We start from the raw sequence: 19,335 nt of genomic DNA on the forward strand, positions 1-19,335 counted from the left end.
GACTTTTTAAATTTTGTGCAGTACAGATCTTATTTATACATACATTTCACTTTTTTTCTTTCTTTATCATTTAATGGATACTAAGAAGAAATGCCTTTTTTTGAAGAGTATCCAAGTTCACCTGTTGCCATTTTAACTTATTTTGGCATTTAAACATCACAAATCCGACTTCTCTACATGTCTGAAAAATCGACTTTTCTCACGGAATGGAATTAATTCGTACTTCAAGACCTTTCACATTTAATTATCAATTAAGCGTTTACCCAACGTTTCATCAGCAATTTTTTTATACCCACGTGATTTTCTTTCTCTAGTAATAACTTCAGTGCCCCTCGCCTGTGTCTCCTGTGCATTTAGGGGATTGTGATACAGACCTTTTCCCTTAACACTGGTAAATTTAAGCAACAAATCACACCACAGCTAGATGGAACAGATGCCTTGGCATGTTTACTGGCTGATAACTAATGGACAGTATTTTATTTCAGTTTCTTGCTTTGGTTTCACTGCAGTCAAATGCAAGTCTGACACATTAATTCAATTTTTTTAGCTTGCACAATAAACATGAGGTGTGATATTCAGAATCCATCCAGACTCTGCAGGTCGTAAAATATTTAATATCAAAGGTAGGCTAGTAGATATTGCTTCATGTCTTTAAATATTTGTTTAAATAAATAAATAAATACATAAATAAATAAAAAAAATATTCAACCATCTTAACCTAAATTGAAGGCAAGACTTTCTCAAAAATTATCTTTAACCATGGTTTATGTAAAACCTGCAGGAATCAAAAAATCATGTTACTCATCAAAAAAAGGGAAAAAGGTAAATGAGAAATAATGGTACAGTAACCGAATGTTCTTGAGAAGCCTGGCTAACTGATATCAGATATCTCTCAGCCTCTGGATTCTGCTATTACTGTGTGAGGAACATTATATTGCAGGCTGGTAAACAGCAGTAGCATACCACACAGGCAGCAGTTGATAATAAATTCACTTTTGAACACGGGGAATGCAATTTCAAACACCGTCTTACATATGTTCCAAATTACCGCCGTTCATACAAGGTGTGCTTGGCAGTTAATCGCAAATTTACTCTACGAGAAGCACAAACAAATGTATAAGGCAATAGAAATCAGTTTCATAATATGCACCATCTTCATACTGGAGATTTACTGCTCTACATCATTAGGCCGTGTCTTAGCGCAAGGGGAACCATGCACTGGAGATATCAGTCTTTGGTCGATAACGATAGAATAAAATAAACAAAATAAAAATTTAAAAAATAAATAATAATAATTATATATATATATATATATATATATATATATATATATATATATATATATATATATATAATGAAGGCATCTACTAATAGATGCTATCACAGCAGCAATGGCGTATATAAAAATCCATCGTAGCAAAATAAATAGTTAGCCTATGCAATTTTTATATTACTCCAGTTTTTTTCCATGTTATAGGCCTACGGACAAAGAATAGTATATCGGTATACATATGAGGGGAGACTGTATGATCCAGCCGGTTAGGGAAGCCGACTCATTACAAACTGCATCTGGAAACGCCAAGCACAGGTGTGCGTCATGTATAATCACGTGTTGTCATCCAAAGCACAATTAATGCAGCACAGTAATATAAACTTAGTTACGGTATTAGGTATTGCACCCAAAAGATTATATTACGAATTGTTTCCTAAACACTGCCGCTTCCCCTGGCTCCATAGTCTTCCTGGTAAGTACCTACCATATCTAAACTAATATCTCAAGTTTAACTAACGGCTAAGAATTTGGGAGAGGATCAAAATCTTATGGTGGACTGTGTAATGGCGGATGGGTTGAGGGTGCAAAACATAAGGGGAAAACCCCTAACTTACCGGCTTTCCATCGCAGACTCCTCGATTTCCATGGAGCCGTCGTCGTTAGGTCACCTGGACGGCGCAATGTCTGCCCTTGGTTGTAGTTTGTTTTTGCCGGTTATTTGGTGGTGAGGGAAAAGGTGAAAGAACAACGGGCCCACGCAAAGCGCACAGCTACAAGCGAAAGGGAAATAAAACAACCACTGTGTCAGAGAGTCAACGTTACGAGCTAAATCACGAGAGCTTATCAACTGGAAAACATGGCGGGTTAAGGTGAATTCAACTGAACAACCACACTGGGGAGCCACCCCGTACAATACGCGGTTTAGCCCCACTACTGCGTGGGACAATTATTTTTCAGTCCATTTGTTTCGCCTTCAGGTACGAAGGAGAAAGGATCCCGCTTCTCACTGCCTCACTCTTATTTAAAACCGCCGGCCACGTCATTTCGTTCCCTTCCAGACCCCACATCCTTCTTGAGCCGGCGCAAAAAAAAAAGGCGGAACCGCTCTGCTGCATTTTACGTCCCACAGCTCGTGCCAAAATAAATTCAAGAAAAAACCGCACAAATGGAGTGTGTAAGTGACCCTAGCTCCTGGGACTCCTAACACCTAGTATACAAATAAAACTCTTGAAACGTTAAGTGCACTGTGAATGAACAAATGCTATGAGAGGGCTACTGCTCTGGGGTGCTGAATTGGAGTAGAGGTTCAGCTGAGGCCCTGCTTTTTGCAGTCCAGAGTCCTTAACAGAGTCATAACGCGGAAACCTCAGTTCCCAAACCTCAGTTGCGTTCGTATGAAGTGTTAGGTACAGTTAGGCTGTTAAATCAATCAGTTTGATACATACCAAATAGGCTTTTGGAAAGTCTTTTTTTCCCCTCTGCATAATATGAGCGTGGATATACCCAGTGCTTTGTTAATCCACCGGTCAGCCTAACAAACACACGCAGTGGTTTGTTTACTGGTTTTCAAAAAAACTGTAGAACATTCAGGATTCAGCATGCGTGCTCTTGCGCGCACAGACGCTCATCACAGAAATTTCAGACATCTGATAATTAATACTCCAGTTTAAAGTAATGGAATGGGAATCAAAGTAATGGAGGAGACCAGAGCTAATTAATTTAGTTTGGGGATATAGTATTCCCCCAAATATTGTGCTTAGTATTGTGTATGTGTTGGGGGAAAATATTTGTTCTGTACAAAAGTTTCATATTTGTCAAAATTGTAGCCCTTATTTGATCTGGTATCTAAAAATGAAAGAAAAGCAATGAGCCACTGTTTAGGGGCCAACATTGCCCTTTTCTCTTAAGATATTACATTAATTCTTCATGCCGTTAAAGCATAATTGCTTTCTTGCCAAACAAACAGGGGCATATTTTGTTTTTCTTCAGTAAGTATTTCTCCAAATGGTAATTACCTTTCGGTGAGACAGGGTAAACAATGATAACTTGTGCTAAAGAGGTGATGAAATTTAAGTGAATAGTTAATGTGAAACCTTGTTGTTTTCTTTCAATTCAAAATCCTAAACTGCATATTTAGAATGTATTCTATACTTTCATCCATCTATCCTGCTGTGTACTAGGATGGTGTGTAAACTTGTTTGTCACAAAGCAGGCAAATATTATGCAGCCAGTTGATGATTTATTCAAACAAACGCTGGAAAACCTCGCTGAGCGAAAAGGATCCACCATCACTGTAAGCCACTAGAGATAAATCCTGGCAGCACCTATAGCTGCAGCCATTGGTTTGTATCTACAATGTTACCTGCAGAGATTTACAGTAAACTTGTATTTCAGTGGTTGTCCTCCAAGGGTCCCCGTAGGCACAGTTAAATGACTAATTGTACAATTGAGCTTCTTATTGAGACAACAAAAACAATTAGTTGATCTAATATGGGGAAAGTCAGGATGGAAAGAGAACATGAATGGAAGTTTCTTTGAGCCAGTGGTCCACGGTCTTGGTCATGGAGAACCGTAGGGTTTGCTGGCTTTCCTTGTTACTCAGAACTTGAGTAGAATAGCAGTTGATTGGTTAACTCAGGTCACCTGGTTTCTTGGATCTGAATCGGTCACTGATCTTAAAGGCATACTATACAGAATTTTTACCTTAAAAATATTATAAATTAACCATGCTAAGGCATAACTGTGATGCACTGGCAATCTCTTTCTTTATATACTTTTGCCAAGTTTGTCCACCTTTACCGGTGTTTGTTATTCTAAAATGTGTTTGGGACATTTCTGGGTGTGGCACTGTTTTCTGTGTGGGGAGGGGTGGCTTGTAGCTGCAAAGCTAGCTAGTGAACAAGTCCAGATACAATGAAGCAAAAAAAAAAACAAGTCAACAGGGCTTATTCAAGAACTAGAGTTAACCTTGGAATTGCTTTTCCTCTGTGGCATCAGCTGAAGTTCGCCAAGGGGATTAAAAGGAACACAGAGTTGACTTGTTTTCTGTTAGACCTGTAAGTAACATTACTGGCAATGTGAAGCTGGCAACAATAAGGACATTTTACTGAGGGTCTGAAATTTTCACATTTAAAGTTCCAACGATAAAACTACCATTACATTCAACATAATTGAATTAAGCTATAATTTAATCTGCTCCTTACTGTCGCTCACGGTCACTCATTTCACAATATTAACATTACCTCTTGCTATCCAAATAGATACATTAGGTGGGGCAACTTACTCCGCATGAGTGGGTGAGGTTGAAGACAGAGGAGGAGACTTCATTGATTGTAAACACAGGCTAAGAAATCCTGCGTAGCATGCCTTTAAGAAGAAAAACAGCAGGTCTGTGGCCCTCCAGGACCAAGATTGAGTATCACTGCAGTTAAAAGAAAAATGCAGCCATATAAATCAGGGGTGTCCTATCCTATTCGAAAAGGGCCAGTGTGGCTGCAGGTTTTTGTTTCAGCTCTAAGGCATCAGATTCTACTTAAAGCTTTGAGAGGTCATAATTAGCTAATTAGTTGAATCACAAATGTATTTTTTTAAAGGTTTTTTGTGCAAGTTGAAGATTGTATAAATGCTACCATTTTCCACTGCTTCCAACAAAACTTATTATGTCCCTGTGCACCATTTAAAAACACTGCAGCATGTTCACGGTAGTAAGTTATTGAACTGAATTTAAGACATGTAGCTTGTAAATGTCACTGCCAATCATCATCTGTGATGGTGGAGGATATGACAAGGTGGATCTGTTTGTTTTCTAGCTAATATACAATTTACTGGAAATGTCTTGAAACCAAAAAGTCTTAAAATATGAATATTATCATGAACATTCAAGCAGCAAAACAAGGATCATGAGAGCTCTCAAAAAGTGGCTAGCTAGCCAGTATTTACCAGCTGAGTAGGTCTAACTGCATGCACATATTCATTATTTTAATTGGGGAAGATAACTTCCTGAACAAATGTCAAATTTATTTCATATGTATGAGGAAACGTTTAACAGTGGAGCTAGTGGCACACAAAATTATGTTTTTATAATGACTTGTCATCATGTTTGCATTTTTATCAGAATACATTCCTGACCACTTAAGGTATTACATTCAATCAGTCATTCAAAAACCAAGATTCATTTAATTGCTGAGTAAAAGGGCTAACTTGTGAGAAGGTCGGAAAAGAATTCCGCTGAATGGCTTTAAAAATAAATAAATAAATAAAATACAGCTTCCTCTGCAGTGGCAGATTGACACACCCAGTTAAGGGGGGGAGAGCGGTGTTCACGCTTGGAACCACATGCAGCCAAATGATGTCAGCTGGACCGAGCTTCAAGCATCACAGTGGGAGATTTCTTCCCCTGTTAAGTGGTTCGGGCCTTTTAGCAATGCGGTTATGTCACTGCCCGTGGCACTGCAAATTGGGGTTAGATTCCCAGTAGGTTCACAATTCCGCCTTTGTTTCATCTCCCCGTTGCTGACTCCACACACTTAAAAGATACAACTTATTAAGCTGTTATGGTGTCGGACAGTGCTCTGACGCTACTTGCTCAGTATATTAAAGTGAACTTAGATAAGCTCCTCCAGCTCTGAATGAATCTACAAATCTCTTCAGTGGAAACCATTGCCTTTCATAAAAGGAGCACAGCATAATTCCTAGACATACAAAATGATTGCTTTTGGGTGATCGGAATTGTAATTCCGAGCCTCACTGTACTGAAAATGTATTGCCAGGAGACAGAAAACACTCTAAATTCCACAATATTCCTGCGCAAACCGAATGTGTGGTTAAAAATCTGTTATTTCGTTTCTACACTGATTCGGTAATCAACGCACAGCACCGGTCTCACTTCCTGTTCTGCATTTGAAATGTGTTCAAGGCCAATCTTTAAAGAATAATCAGTGGGTTGCTTTACAGTTATAATTTTCTTCAACATGTAGCAGCAGCTCTTCAAGTCATTTCAGCACTGGGAAAATTCAATATGTGTTTGATCCTAAATCAGCTGAAAAGTACCTACTCTACTGCATACATCATACATTTTATTTTGTGTCTGGCTAAAGCACCCAAGCAACCATCCCTGGTTTGGCTAATGCAACATTCTGTATATTTTTATTTAATTTTATTTTTTGCTCTGGGATTGCTGACAAGCTTTTAGCCTAATCAGTGTACAATGCATAAGATGTGAAAATAATTAGCTGATATTGTACAGCTGTTGTCAAAGGACCATACAGGAAATTCAATTGCATTGCTTGCACACCACAGGGAAACTACACTTATTAAATGGGCCCTGCAGTCAAAATCTATAATTTATCTATACCTTCCCAATTCTTCTCACTGACTTTACAGGAATATCTCAGTGCTGCTTTAGCTTTAGCTCGAGCTGTTTCCCACCTCCAGGGTGGTGGAATGTGGTGGCTATCAACTTGCGGCTAGACAACAAAGCATCTCAGTCACCAAGGCGATGTTCCATACACATTATGGAAGGTATACAATTATAGATTTCAACCGAAGGATTCCTCCAAAACCCACTCTTATTGAGTATGAGTCTATAGTTTTTCTTCGCCCCCCCTTCGGCTGGTTCATTCCCCATGAGTTTGCTTAGCGTTGTTTTGATGAGAAACCAGACACAACGTAAACAGCTGCCAGATATCGCCACCAGTTCACAAGGTTATAGCAGTTAAAAGGAGTTTACTGGCCTAGCCAGGGGACTGCTGGGTAACCGGTACTGTGGATATAGCACTTCTGTTGCCATTTCAAAAAGTTTAGCTTTGTAATTTACATTTGGGTTGTTTGTTGCTTTCCCCTGATTTATTTATTCATTCATTTATTTTTGAAGGTTGCCATTTTCCGGAGGGAAGCTGAGTGTACTGTCGACCAACACAAAAAAGACAATGTTAGTGCACCCGGGCATGAAAACATGGTTCCAATTTTTACTCCTTCCCGGGACTTGATACTGAGGTGTACAACTACTGCCATCTTCTGGCTTCTGAAAAAACAACCGAAACTATTTTACTGAACCCTAAGCGATTACTGAGACCAAGGCTTCACATCAGATTATGACTGGGATCGATGCTGCCCATAAACTCCATTCTTAATTGCACTGGTTTTGTGTGGTGTGATGTGGCCAGATGGTTAGGGAAATTCGTTTAAAATACAAACTATTTTCAAATTCTGATGTAACAAAAATTGTTGTTGTTTTTTTAAATCCCATTCAAAACCTTACTCAAAATAAAACTTTTGTCCATGCCAAACACATTAAGTTTAGCACTGTGTGGTTGTCGTTACAGTAACATTTTAGCTACACTTACAGTAGGTGTACTTGTGGCAGATGCAAGACTGCAAAGGAAACCGTGGCCAAAGCAGACCTGTCCGCGTATGCTCCGTCCTTCCTGCTCGATCTCTACAAATTAATTTAGTTTTTGGACGAGACCGCCATTTTGGACAGACCCCGCTTGTCTCCAGACACACCGTTCTCTCTTCTATACCAGGCAGAGCTGAGAACACCAAAGGGGGTCACCGTAACACATGGCAGTGGGGGGGGGAGGGGGGGGGGCTTGCCGGGGTAATGTTTTGTCACGGTGCGGCCGGTGCTCTCGCGACTGACTTATCTGTCTTCGACTGCTGCCTCAGGCTGCAGGCGTGACAATGGTAGCCGTCATCCTTCAGCCGCTCCCGGAGCGGGAAGCGAGACTGCAGTAAACACTCGCTCTCTCTCCCGCATTGTGCCGTCAGCCCTAAGCGACTTGTCGCCTTACTGCAGAAATAGAATGCTCTGCGGGACTATTTATAAGCTCTGAAAATGACCCTTAGGATCTGACTCACTTCAGAAGAGCCAAAACTAGCTTCCTTTTTTTTTTTTTTTTTTACCAAAGTATCAAGCACTATAGGCCTATATGAACTGTTATTCACTTGGTCTTAAGATGAGTCATGGCCCTGTACCTGCCACACGCAAAGGCAACTGCCACATTTGTTCTCCGTCGCTGCTGGGAAACGATCCGTCACGTTTTTTCTCCCCCCGCAGAAATGAGTTGCATCTAATTTGTCGCCGTCCGTGAAAATCAAAACGCAATGCATTGCGGTTATTTCGGTTAAATTTTTAAACTCGCGGAGTCGCTGGCCTAGTTTTTCTACCCCGGCCCCATGGTGGCACCGCGCTGCGTGGTCCACAGCTGTGAGGGGGGGACCGGGGGCCGGGCAGCGCCAGGCCCGGCTGCCAGACGGCTCGTCTAACAGACTCCCGCACGCCCAAGGCTCGGTCCCGACCCACTACTTCTCCCCCGGCCAATCTGGAGCCACCGACAGTCACTGCTGCACCGCCGCGCCAAGTCGCACGCTAATGTATTCATCTGCAGCTGCTGAGGGTGGATTAAGAGATATGAGCGTTTTCTCTCTTCCCGTTCCCAGCCCCCTCCCCCTCCCCCTCCCCCTCCTTCACCTTGCTTCCTGTAAATATCGCAATATGGCCATAGGTCTCCTCGATGCATCAGATCAATTTTACATTCTCGCTTCGGTGGGATGGCGGGTTGAGTAATTACATTATGAATACAACACCTATGCAACCCTTAAAAAAACACCACAGACTCACCATATGTCTGTTTTTTTTAAACTCCCTTGGCCAGTTGTTCGCCATGAAAAATCTCTCTGATACAGGCCTTTCTCTATTTATTGTTCGCTTATATTTTGCCGCTTTTTCTTTTAAAATAATGAAGACATTTTGAAGTTTTGCTTTTCCTCACTCTATACAGCAGTTTTTTTTTTCTGTGCGCCACATAGGGATGAACAGATGGCTCGAATCAGCCTCGCTCGCTCCAAAACTCTTTTAGCAAGGTGTTGTGAGAAACTTGGGAGTAGTTCTGACCTCACAGGGAGATGGGTGCTAATGTGGATTAACAGGCAAGAGCGACTTCTCAAGTGTGATGCTGAACACAAAAAAAAAAAACTGTTTCTGTGGGAATATCAATCCTCATTAATCTACAGTTGTCAGCGTAACAAACAGTATATGTTATCTCAAATTCAGTAACCAGTCAGGGAATGAATTTGTCCGTACACTTCTCACACCTTGTTTTGTTTAAAAGTAGTTGTTTTATTGCATACAAAATACTATGCATGGAAACAAGAAAAAAACACATAAAAGAACAGAAAGGAGAGCTGACATACTCCAGTCCCAAAAAGTCAAAGGGAGACAGGGCTACGCCTTCAGATACGGTCCTGATGCTGTTGCCAGGGAGGCAAACCAATTTTATCCCGAGGATTCCAACTCTCTCAGTGCCAGTTTCAATTAGCTAGACGCCCCAGGTTTTAAACATTTGATACAATCGCCTGTAATCTATCATGCAGGTGGGCAGACCGAACAGAATATAAAGCCCGCTGCTTTTTATCCTTGTGCGTATTATGCTCGATTGTCATTAGAAAAGACGTACCCTTTTTGGTATGTGAAGTGGCTACTTAAGGCTTTTACAGCGACACCCCTACCCCCCCCCCCCCACATCCACCCGGGCTATTCCCCCCCCCCCCCGCCACTATTGCCAGTTCAAAGGAGGTCACGCGCTTAACGCTCTCTGACAAACCGCGGCACACCGGCCCCCCGCCACCAATTTAACACAAACTGAGTTCAGGATCAATATGGTTTCGGTGGCACACTCAGCTCCTGCCAGAGATCCCCATGATTAAAAGTCCCAGCACTTTGAGGTCCTCCTTAACGACTGACACCCTGAATAAACACAGCAAAGGCGACTGAAACCCCGGGAGTTTAATCTCGAGCGCAGGGCAGAGTTGAGTGCACTGGATAAAACAAAATATTTACAGGGTTTAGTGGCAAAAAAAAAAAGCCTACTTAACGAGTATTACTTTTATAGGACTGTTTTTCTATTTAAGTAGCCGTGTTACTGGAGAGTGGAAACCGTTGGGATTTGATTGTCTGTATACGGGCTAGGGAATGAGAGATGGGGTCAACGAGGGAAGGTCAAATGGAACCTCTTTATTCCGACGGGCGGCTGATTGAGGCGGGAGTGTGTCAGCAGAGAGAGCGAACCCAAAGCATGCATGCTACACTTAAAATATGGAGGAAAAAATGGCCGCGGTAAAAATATTTACATTACAGAGTTGACAACACAGGGACTGTTTGCGTAGAAAATTAACCACATTCACGTCAGGGCGTCTGTCCGGATCTCCCCGGTACCATACAGCGGTTTGGAAATATAAAAATCGACCAGTTAGCAGGAATGCTTAGAAAAACTATGTTAATTGTTTTGCGTCTGCACAGAAATTAAATAAAGTATCGAACTGCAACTTCGCTTTAAAATTTTTTTAATATACTTTGTATATTATCCCCTATAGTAAAATGTGCCTCAAACTCATTTTTTTATACAGATTTTAGAATTCCCTAAAAATAAATTAAACTGTGGTCTTGAGTTTAATCTTAATAGTAGGCTATATTTTAATATATATATATATATATTTGCTCCATATAAACATGTTCAAAGCTTTACTAAGAGAATACGACTTCAAAGAAGCAGGTATATTTCACCAGCGAATTAAAAAAAAAAATCAGTATCATTGTATTTTTTATCATAAAAAGTCTACATCTATATACATACATGGCTATAATCACTGTCTTGAAGGACGACTGGGAATGGCCATTTCCATGGCAACACGATGCCTTAAGGCCACAGGTAATTGAGGCGAAGGTGCACCTCAATGACACCGTGATTGAAGGGAGCGGAGGGAGATTCAGTAGCCTATCACAGTGCATCCTGTCGCAATGTCTGCAGCCTCTCTTTCATAAACTCCAACATAACACTAGGAACCAGTGAAAATATTCCAAGATTCATAAACATTCTATTCATAGGGCACGCTTTGGTACGGGTCTGCACGTACGGTTTTGATTGTGAATGCTTTTTTGCCCATTCTTTGGTCTTTGCCATGTCAATTGAACAGCGGTGGAAGGCAAGCACACAAAGTTTGCTTTTGCAGTCCACTGTTGCTTTGCATTGTGTTCTTCCCATCTTCCCCCGACAATTTATTTTCGGTGACTGGCTTCTTACGTCGCAACGTACAGCTCGTCCCAGTTCACAGGAGCAGTTCCTCATCAGGTCGACAGAAAGCATGTTCCACAGCCTTCCTGATGAGACTTGTGGTAGCAAATAAATATCATCTAACTGGCACGTCTGGTGGATATATCCCTGGAGATCCAATGGCTGATGGCCATTCAAGGCGGTTAATGAGGGGCACACAAAGACAGGCCCACACCGGGCTTTACAGAGCCCTATTGGTAAAAAAAGAAACCTAATCATCCCTTGACATTCAAATTTAGGCACAACATTTCATAGTAAACAAAAATCTTAGGCCATCAAAAGACCTGCAATTAAGGGCAATAAATTACAAATCCCCTTCAATCCAAGGGGAAATGACTGGATTGCTGAAAAAAAAAGTCTTTGGATTGTGTTTGGTTCACCTTGTGCATTTCCAGCTTGGTTTGGTTGGGGAGCGCCAGAGCCTGCTGCTCTATGAGTCCACGGGCTCCAGCTTTACCTGGATGGGGATCAGGTGGGAGGAGGAGGCGATGGTTGAGTGGAGGGTGACGGGCAGGTCCTGTAGACCCGAGGAGACCGCCAGCTCCTTGGCCCTGCGTTCGGCCTGCAGGGCGGACTCCCCGCGGTCCTCCAGCTGCTCCACGGGGGTCAGGCCCTCGCTGGGACCGCCCTGCTCCCCTCCGAGCTCCGAATGTCCGTTGACCGCGCCCTCCGTGCAGGGCTCCTGGGCGCTCTCCATGACGACAGTCCTGTAGCCTCCCTCCGCCTCCCCGTACCCGGCGCAGTTGACGAGGGACTGGAGGTACTGGGCGTCCAGGACCTCCTCCTTCACCTGCAGGCCCTGGAACTCTCCGGGCTTCAGCACCGTGGCGATGACGGTGCCCGATTGCTGGGCGACCACGGGCTGGCCGCTGGAGTTGAGGGTAACCAGGCGGGCGAGGCCGTTGAGGGAGCCCCCGTGGGCGGTGGACAGGCCGGAGGCGCCCAGGCTGGTCACCAGGAGCTGGGGGTGGTGGAGGCTGTCCGGCAGGCTGGCAGCCGTCTGGAAGGTCAGTATGTCTTTGCCCCCGGGCACGGAGGAGGCGGAGGACACGGCGTGCAGGATGACCCTCTGCGGCTGGGAGGCGTGGTCGGAGTCCTCGCTGGCCAGGACGGTGGTCAGCGGCACCGTCTGCAGGGTGACCGTACCCCCTCCCGCACCCCCCGGGGTCAGCATCATGGGCACGGAGGCGGGCACGTTAATGGTCCTGCGGAGAGAGACGGCGGGAGGCTCGTGGTAATGATGCTCCCCAAAATTTTATTCACAAATGAGAACACCCGGGTGCTTTGAACGGAACCCAGGATCAGTCAACAGGATTCACACACGTACAATGATGCAACGGGGAATACCGCATTGTTGCAGAACACTACAATTTATCTCGGCCAGACAGGATATTGTTGTGCCAATTTAAGTTCCAGGCAATGAAGCCAAGAAGACTGTAATTCACAGAGAGACCTTAAAAAATGAATGAGACACCTAGCCGTAACAACAAGGGGGTTGTACGACTGTGATTATAGCGCTTCAGAATACAGAAAAGAAAGGGATGACTAAATACTTGGAGCGAAGATGGAGCATCAGGTGTCAGACTGTCGCAGTTTAGAGAATGAACAATGGGAGAGTGTTTGTGTGTGTGTGCATGCGTGGATAACAAGGAGGTGTAGGTGTATGCGAGCGTGTGCAAGTGTGTGTGTGTGTGGGAGAGTGCGTGTGTGTGCGGATGCGTGTGTGTGCACGCACGTGTGTGTGCATGCATGTGTGCATGCATGTGTGTGTGTATATGCGCATGTGTGTGTGCATGCATGTGTATGGGCGTGTGCGCATGTGCTGGCAGGCGTTCGTAGGGGTCATGCTCGTGCACGGCGAGTGTACAGGTGTCTCACCTGACAGTGTGCACGGGGGCGGGAACAGCCGCGCCCTGATTGGGCTGCAGCACGTGCACGGTCTGCAGCAGCTGCTGCTCAGTGGGCTTGATGTCCTCGCCCTCGTACAGCTGAATGGGGCTGGCCTCCCTCTTCACTGGCTTCTGCAGCACGGGCCTGCCCTGTCCGCCCCGGGACGTCCCACGGGGGGCGCCCCTGCCGTTAGGGCCAGTGCGGTGGCCCCCATAGCCCGGGGTGCAGTCTGGGCCCTGGTCCTCGTCGTCAATGATGACCAGGTCGGGGGGCATCTCCTTAAACTGGTACACCAGCCTCTGGCCCTCAACCTTGGCCAGGATCCCTCGCTGATAGTAATATCTAACACAAGGGATTCATAAGATAAGCCAGGATATGTATGCTAACCCACAACAGTATGGTTCTTTAACTACTTCTTCCTGGGGACATAGCACGTAGCACATTTTATAAATAAACGGTGTTATTTATAAAATAATGTGTGAATAGATCAACTGTGCAGGCGTAGCTGCTATAGGTAGGTAGACTAGAGGCCTTGTTAAAATATGCATTGCTATTACTTAGTCTACCACAACAGGAATGGTTTGCAATTGATCGTGCTCAAAATGTTTGACGCATACACTTATTTTTCTTGAAACGTGATCAAAGTGTCAAGCTGTTAGCATAGCAGGCTACATTTGACCCCTGGGGGTCAGTCACATTATAATCTACAGAGCCCACACACTCGCACTCACCTGAGGGCCCTTCCCATGGTCTCGTAGTTCATGTCCGGCTTGTTCTTGTGTTTTCCCCATAGCTTGGACACAGCCTTGGAGTCCACCAGCTTGAAGATGCCCTTCTCCCTCTGCGTCCACTTGATGTACTTGGGACAGGTGTTTTTGTCCTGCAGCAAGGCCAGGAGAAACTCCCACAGGTAGATGGTGTTCCCTGGGAGGGGGGGGGTAGAAATAGGGAATGAGCTCTTACTGACGCTACGTACACTAAGCTTGATGGAGTTTAGTTAAACACATCAACACAACACCTAGACACAATCACAGGCCTCATTCATCATGGATCAACTGAACCAAGCCCTCCGCCCTCCACACCCCTTCCTGCGCTGGCCCGGGGCGCGTGTTGCTAGATTGGCTGCGTTCGCGGGCCTGCGAGCGGTTTTGGTTATGAGCGGTTAAAAACAGAAGCGCCGGCGGCGGGGGCTGGAGTCCGGGCGGCGGTGACAGGGTGATGTATATGCTGCCAGGCTTCATCTGCGGTTTGGGGTACACGGTGCAGGCGGGAGGGGGACCGCAGGGGAGCCCTCCGGCTCCAATCGCTTCTGTGTGCCAGTCCCGTGCGGCTCTCTGAGACCCCCTCATCAATTTAGGAACCCCTGGGCGAAAACCGCAAGCCCCGGCGGGGGAGCATAAATGGGCCTCCCTCCCCGATGCCAGACAGAATGGGACAGGGGAAGGGAAAGGAGGAGGAAAGAGCGGCCGTCAGGCTAGCGATGGCCAAACAGACATTCTGCACCCCTCGCATTCTCACCTTTGCCCTCCTTGTTCTTCTTCCTGAGTGGCAGGCTGGGGGCGCTGATGGGGGAGCAGGGCCGGGCCGCCCGGGGTTTCCGCACTGGAGGGGCGGGGGGGAGTGGGGGGGGAGGGGGGGGTGCAAGGAGAAAAACGCCTGGGTTAACCCTCCATGTACACTGGTACAGCAGCACCACAAACCTCACAACAAATCCCCAGCCTAGAGTGAATCTGAATAAATCAAACAGCACATAAAGAAGAAATGTATCTGCAGCACAAAACGATAAGGAATCCCTGCAAGGACGAGCTTTTTATTCCACTCTCGATCAGGAACGCAAGGCCGTGACAGGAGACAGGGACAGAGTTCAGAACCGGAGACCTGCCACTGCCCCCTGCTGGCAGACGAGGAGCCGTGCGTCACCTTTCTTCTTCTGTGGTTTTGTGGGGCACTTCCGCGGGATCTCGTCCATGGAGGAGGACTCGTCGTCCGGCGACCAGTCCGCGCAGCCGCTGGACAGCTGCTCTGGCTTCAGCGGTATGTAGCTGATTTCAGGGTCCAGCAGGGCACCATATGTGTGAACTGGACAACAGCCGGGAGAGGAGAAGAGAGAGAGAGAGAGAGAGGAGAAAAAAAACATCAAGGAACAGAAAGCGCAGCTTGGGCTGTGCTATAAAAATGATCAAAGCCTTGGCTTCCAAAAGCTTACGGAGCTTACAGTTATCGCTGATTCTAAACGAAGCTTGAAATGCATTTTGAGCTCTGATATGGGTGTAGTTTCCACAGAAATTTGGCGTGTGCCTGACTAAGCTTTTGCATCATTCATTCTTTCATTATTATAGTCATTGAAACACATAAAAATAACTTTTATCTTTAAACAGAACCCAGATCCTGTTCTCTGAAAATGAAATGTGTGGTCGTGCAATGGTAGTTTACTTTACAATTACCAATCAAACAAGAAAATATCTCATTTTTCTTAACCATAAAAATGAGATTTTCTGTAGAAAATAAATGAATGAAAATTATTTGAAAATGAATCTCAGACGCGGTGTTGTATGAAAAACGACATGATGTGGATAGGGTACTCATGAGCCTATCACATAATGGCAATGAACACATCCAAAGCAAGTGCAGCCAATGGGAGTGTTGCGTCTTACTCATGCGCTTCTCGTCCAAGATGTTGTTGGGGGATTCCATATTGAGTAGAGCTTCTGCCGCCTCGACAGTCTCCATGTTCTCTCCTGGGTCTGAACCTGCTGTTTCGACTGAGCAAAGAGACATATACTCCAATTAGAGCCGGCTCAAAACCTGCCTGTGACAACTGCTGTCTTCAAGCAGCAGGTGTACCTGCATAAACAATAGGCTGAGAGTGATTGGGGGGAGGGGGGCTTTATGGAGGGACGGGGGTGCTACCAGTTTGTTTGAAGCTGAAGGGGGATGTTTGGGGAAGAAGGAGAGGCATGGGGGTTTCGGGGTGGGTTTGTGGGTTGTAGGTGTAAGATATCCTCGTGACACCCGCCAGAAAAAAGGTATTAAAAATGTTTTTTGTCAAAAAAAATGAGTTCAAAAATGATTTCTTTTTATAGAATGTCCCTTGTAGTGTATGTGTCAGCATAGTAGAATAAATGGTTCTTGAAATTAACACCGGAGACTAATTGGTTACATTATCTGCCAATATCCTTGTAAACGCCAATAAATTGGAATTTATTGAAAAAAGTGATTGGCAGCACATGGTTAACTGCATCTATTATGACTGACAGCACATGATAGCTGCTCTCATTATGGGACAAACCTAATTTACTTCTATTTCATTTAATTATTCATTTATTTATTTATTACATTTTTTAATAACAATTGTTTCTGAAAGTTAATGGGATTTCATTTGGAATAGCGCAAACTGATTTCCACAGAGTGTCTCAAAATCTGACAAGGTTAAAGAGGTGAAATCCCTGCACCCCTCACCCAGGAGCCCGATGTCTCCGCCCATGATCTGCTCCTCGACCACGTCCAGGGAGGGGTTGGCCATGATGCCGTTGGGCGCCTCGTCCGAGTCCAGCCTGCAGTACACCTGCATCAGGTCCGCCGACGGCACCTGCTCCACGATCACCGAGGGGAACACCGAGGGGTCATCCAGCTGGGGGGGGGGAGCAGACAGACAGACAGCCGTCTGGTGAGGCTCCAAAGTGGCACAAACCATCTGAAATCTGGTTATGAGTTTAAAAAAAAGACAGCAGAGATGAATGCTATTTTGTGATTTTATTTCAGTTAAATCTTACTTCGCTGCCGGTGGTGGTTATGTTGTGAGGCCTCGCGTCTCAACACGTCTCAAAACATTCTATATATTCGGTCCATTACGTACGTGATTTTCCACGCATAGTTTTGTGCCCTTTCAACGCGGGCTTAGACAGATCCGTCCCTAATGACCTGATAATCACCGCTGTGGTTAAGCAAAAATGAAGAGCCAATGGGAGCAGAGAGAGCCGGTCCCTTCGAGGTGGGAGCCTTTAGTCTGACCACTCACCTGCAGCGGGGCTGCATTTCCTCTTAACGTAATACGGGAGAAACGATCCGCACAACATAATGGGCTCGATAATAATCGCAGCGCCATCAGAAGTGAGGGTGACGCGAGGCCGAGACGACAGAGCAATGATCCCCTGAACACGGCGGCAGATAAAGCCTTGAGTGCTTCTCTCTGTTCTCTCTTTTCTGTTCCTTTTTTTTTTGCCGTCCGCTAATAATGTCACTGCTAGCCCGAGATGCGGGACCGGCGCCTGCTCGCGAAAGTGCTCGCGAGCCGTTCGCTTTCCCACACCGCAGAAGACCGTCAGGGGCAGCGGAACATCTGGAGCGAGCGCCAGCCTCCAGAGCCATTTTTTCCCCCTGCAGAGCACAAGTGCCCTTTGCCTCCATTGCAGGAGCAACAACAACAAAAAAAGCGTACTGATCAAAGTCTTCGGTTGACGGGTGAAAAGGATGCAAATCACTATAATAAAAGCGGTAGCCTGCATTTTCCTCCATGTCAGTGACTCCCGAGTGCTCTTGTACTAAAACTGAGTCCGCTGATGCACTGCACGCCGACAGCAGGATGAAAGTGAGACTTACGTGTAAATGAATACTGCCGACACAACACCTATATTAATTTTATTGTCTAGAGATCAAAGCCTGTTTCAATTACTGCAGTGTATAGTTTGTAATGACCCTACATCGTACTCAACGGTCCTTCCCACATTCGGGGTGGGGCCCTTCTGTATGCTACCTATATTTTCAAACAATCTCTTGATCAATTATGGTTATGTTTAAAACACACCGCATCTTAATCTTTTTTATTTATTTTTTTAGATGGAAAACAGCTTTGGTTCATTTTAATTGCCTTTGTCTCTAGGCATTTTGTTCTCCACAGACAGATGTATAGTTTCAGAAGCCAGGTGTGCACCTTCCCAGCTTTCAGGATGTGGGTCTGATTCCTTATGTCTACTAATTCAACGATCAATCAACAAACCCAGAAGGAAAAAAAAGTCTGCATATTTCTAAAGGTCTACAAAAGAGCATAGAGAACAAAATTGCCAGAGAACTGATTGGATTGATTATTTACTCCCTCAATAAATGTTGGATAGCGTTTCTTCAGGGCAAACATCTATTACTGATGTAATATGGCCTCAGGGGGCCATTGTAAGTGGTTAATTCTGTTTAGAGAAAATGTAAATGCATATTCACATTCACTAATAGCTCATAACACATGGGAACTGCAGTTCCAGCTGCAGCAAAAAAAACAAGAAAAAAAAAAAGTGGGAAGTGCTGGGTAAACTGCAGCCTGTGTCAATTACAGCCTCTGACCAGATGATGGCAGTGGAAGCTGAAGGGTAACATGGGTGCTACAAAGCATCCAGCTACAATAATCAGAAGGCATTCAAATGTGGAAGCCAAAGAGCTTTTTGTTTTGAACTGAAACTGATGAATTCATGATTAATGATCAATCCCACTGCAAAGCAAACAGGCCTATCAATGGCGACTTGCATAAATTACATATAACACAATCTAAAGTGTACATAATGTAAACCATTGATACGGATTTGATATTTACAGAAGGTTCGGTACATATGCCCAGCTTCTTAAGCACTCTTTCACCCTGCCGCTGAGACTGAATGCGTGGTGGTTTCTCCCCTCATCAGCCCTGAGAATTCATATGAAATGAATTCAAAACCAACACATTTTCATCAGAACAAAGTCTGGCACTTGTAAATCATTCATGTGCAAAACCACGTCTAACCGAAGCAGCGGCAATGCAGTTGCCTCCAACTACAACTGGACTGCAGCTGACCTGAAGTTAATGTAAGCTGAACATAAAGACACCCATGGTTGTTCACAGAAAGATTATCTAATTTCGCCATAACTGCTTATTAAATAGCCTATATCGAAGTTGATTCTACGCTTTCTGAAACAAAATCATAGTCAAACAGCCAGTGTTTTGTTGTACACACCTCCAAGACAACAGCATTCAAAAATGTAGCTATTCATTTTTTTGTATGGACTAAAAAACGCTTCCATTCCACACTTCCTTTCATTAAA

The 19,335-nt window shown here is 44.6% G+C and overlaps 1 protein-coding gene and 2 long non-coding RNA genes across 12 annotated transcripts in view; 1 reads left to right on the forward strand and 2 right to left on the reverse strand.

Annotated features, from left to right (window-relative positions):
• LOC135251676 (uncharacterized) overlaps window positions 1–2,604 on the reverse strand; it is a 94,428-nt gene extending 91,824 nt beyond the window's left edge. For 2 of the 7 annotated variants that reach the window (XR_010329179.1, XR_010329180.1), the window contains exon 1: window positions 1,888–2,594. This is a non-coding gene — a long non-coding RNA (uncharacterized LOC135251676). Of the gene's footprint in view, window positions 1–1,887 lie in introns of all 7 variants that reach the window. The other 5 variants (XR_010329182.1, XR_010329184.1, XR_010329181.1 and 2 more) reach the window with 5 other exon arrangements.
• On the forward strand, window positions 1,497–15,385 carry LOC135251678 (uncharacterized). Its single transcript, XR_010329186.1, has 3 exons — window positions 1,497–1,745; window positions 14,066–14,182; window positions 15,102–15,385. It is a non-coding gene; the product is annotated as an uncharacterized LOC135251678 (long non-coding RNA).
• Window positions 9,365–19,335, reverse strand: part of LOC135251675 (ETS-related transcription factor Elf-1-like) — a 51,343-nt gene continuing 41,372 nt past the window's right edge. For all 4 annotated transcript variants that reach the window (XM_064329333.1, XM_064329335.1, XM_064329332.1 and 1 more), the window contains 7 exons: window positions 16,732–16,903; window positions 15,927–16,034; window positions 15,193–15,351; window positions 14,791–14,874; window positions 14,004–14,196; window positions 13,261–13,614; window positions 9,365–12,587 (listed from right to left, as the gene is read on the reverse strand). In XM_064329333.1, the coding sequence (XP_064185403.1) occupies window positions 11,813–12,587; window positions 13,261–13,614; window positions 14,004–14,196; window positions 14,791–14,874; window positions 15,193–15,351; window positions 15,927–16,034; window positions 16,732–16,903 (1,845 nt within the window). In that variant the 3' untranslated portion in view covers window positions 9,365–11,812. The remainder of the gene's footprint in view (window positions 12,588–13,260; window positions 13,615–14,003; window positions 14,197–14,790; window positions 14,875–15,192; window positions 15,352–15,926; window positions 16,035–16,731; window positions 16,904–19,335) is intronic.

This window comes from Anguilla rostrata, chromosome 3 (genome assembly GCF_018555375.3).
Source record: "Anguilla rostrata isolate EN2019 chromosome 3, ASM1855537v3, whole genome shotgun sequence".
Classification (NCBI taxonomy): domain Eukaryota; kingdom Metazoa; phylum Chordata; class Actinopteri; order Anguilliformes; family Anguillidae; genus Anguilla; species Anguilla rostrata.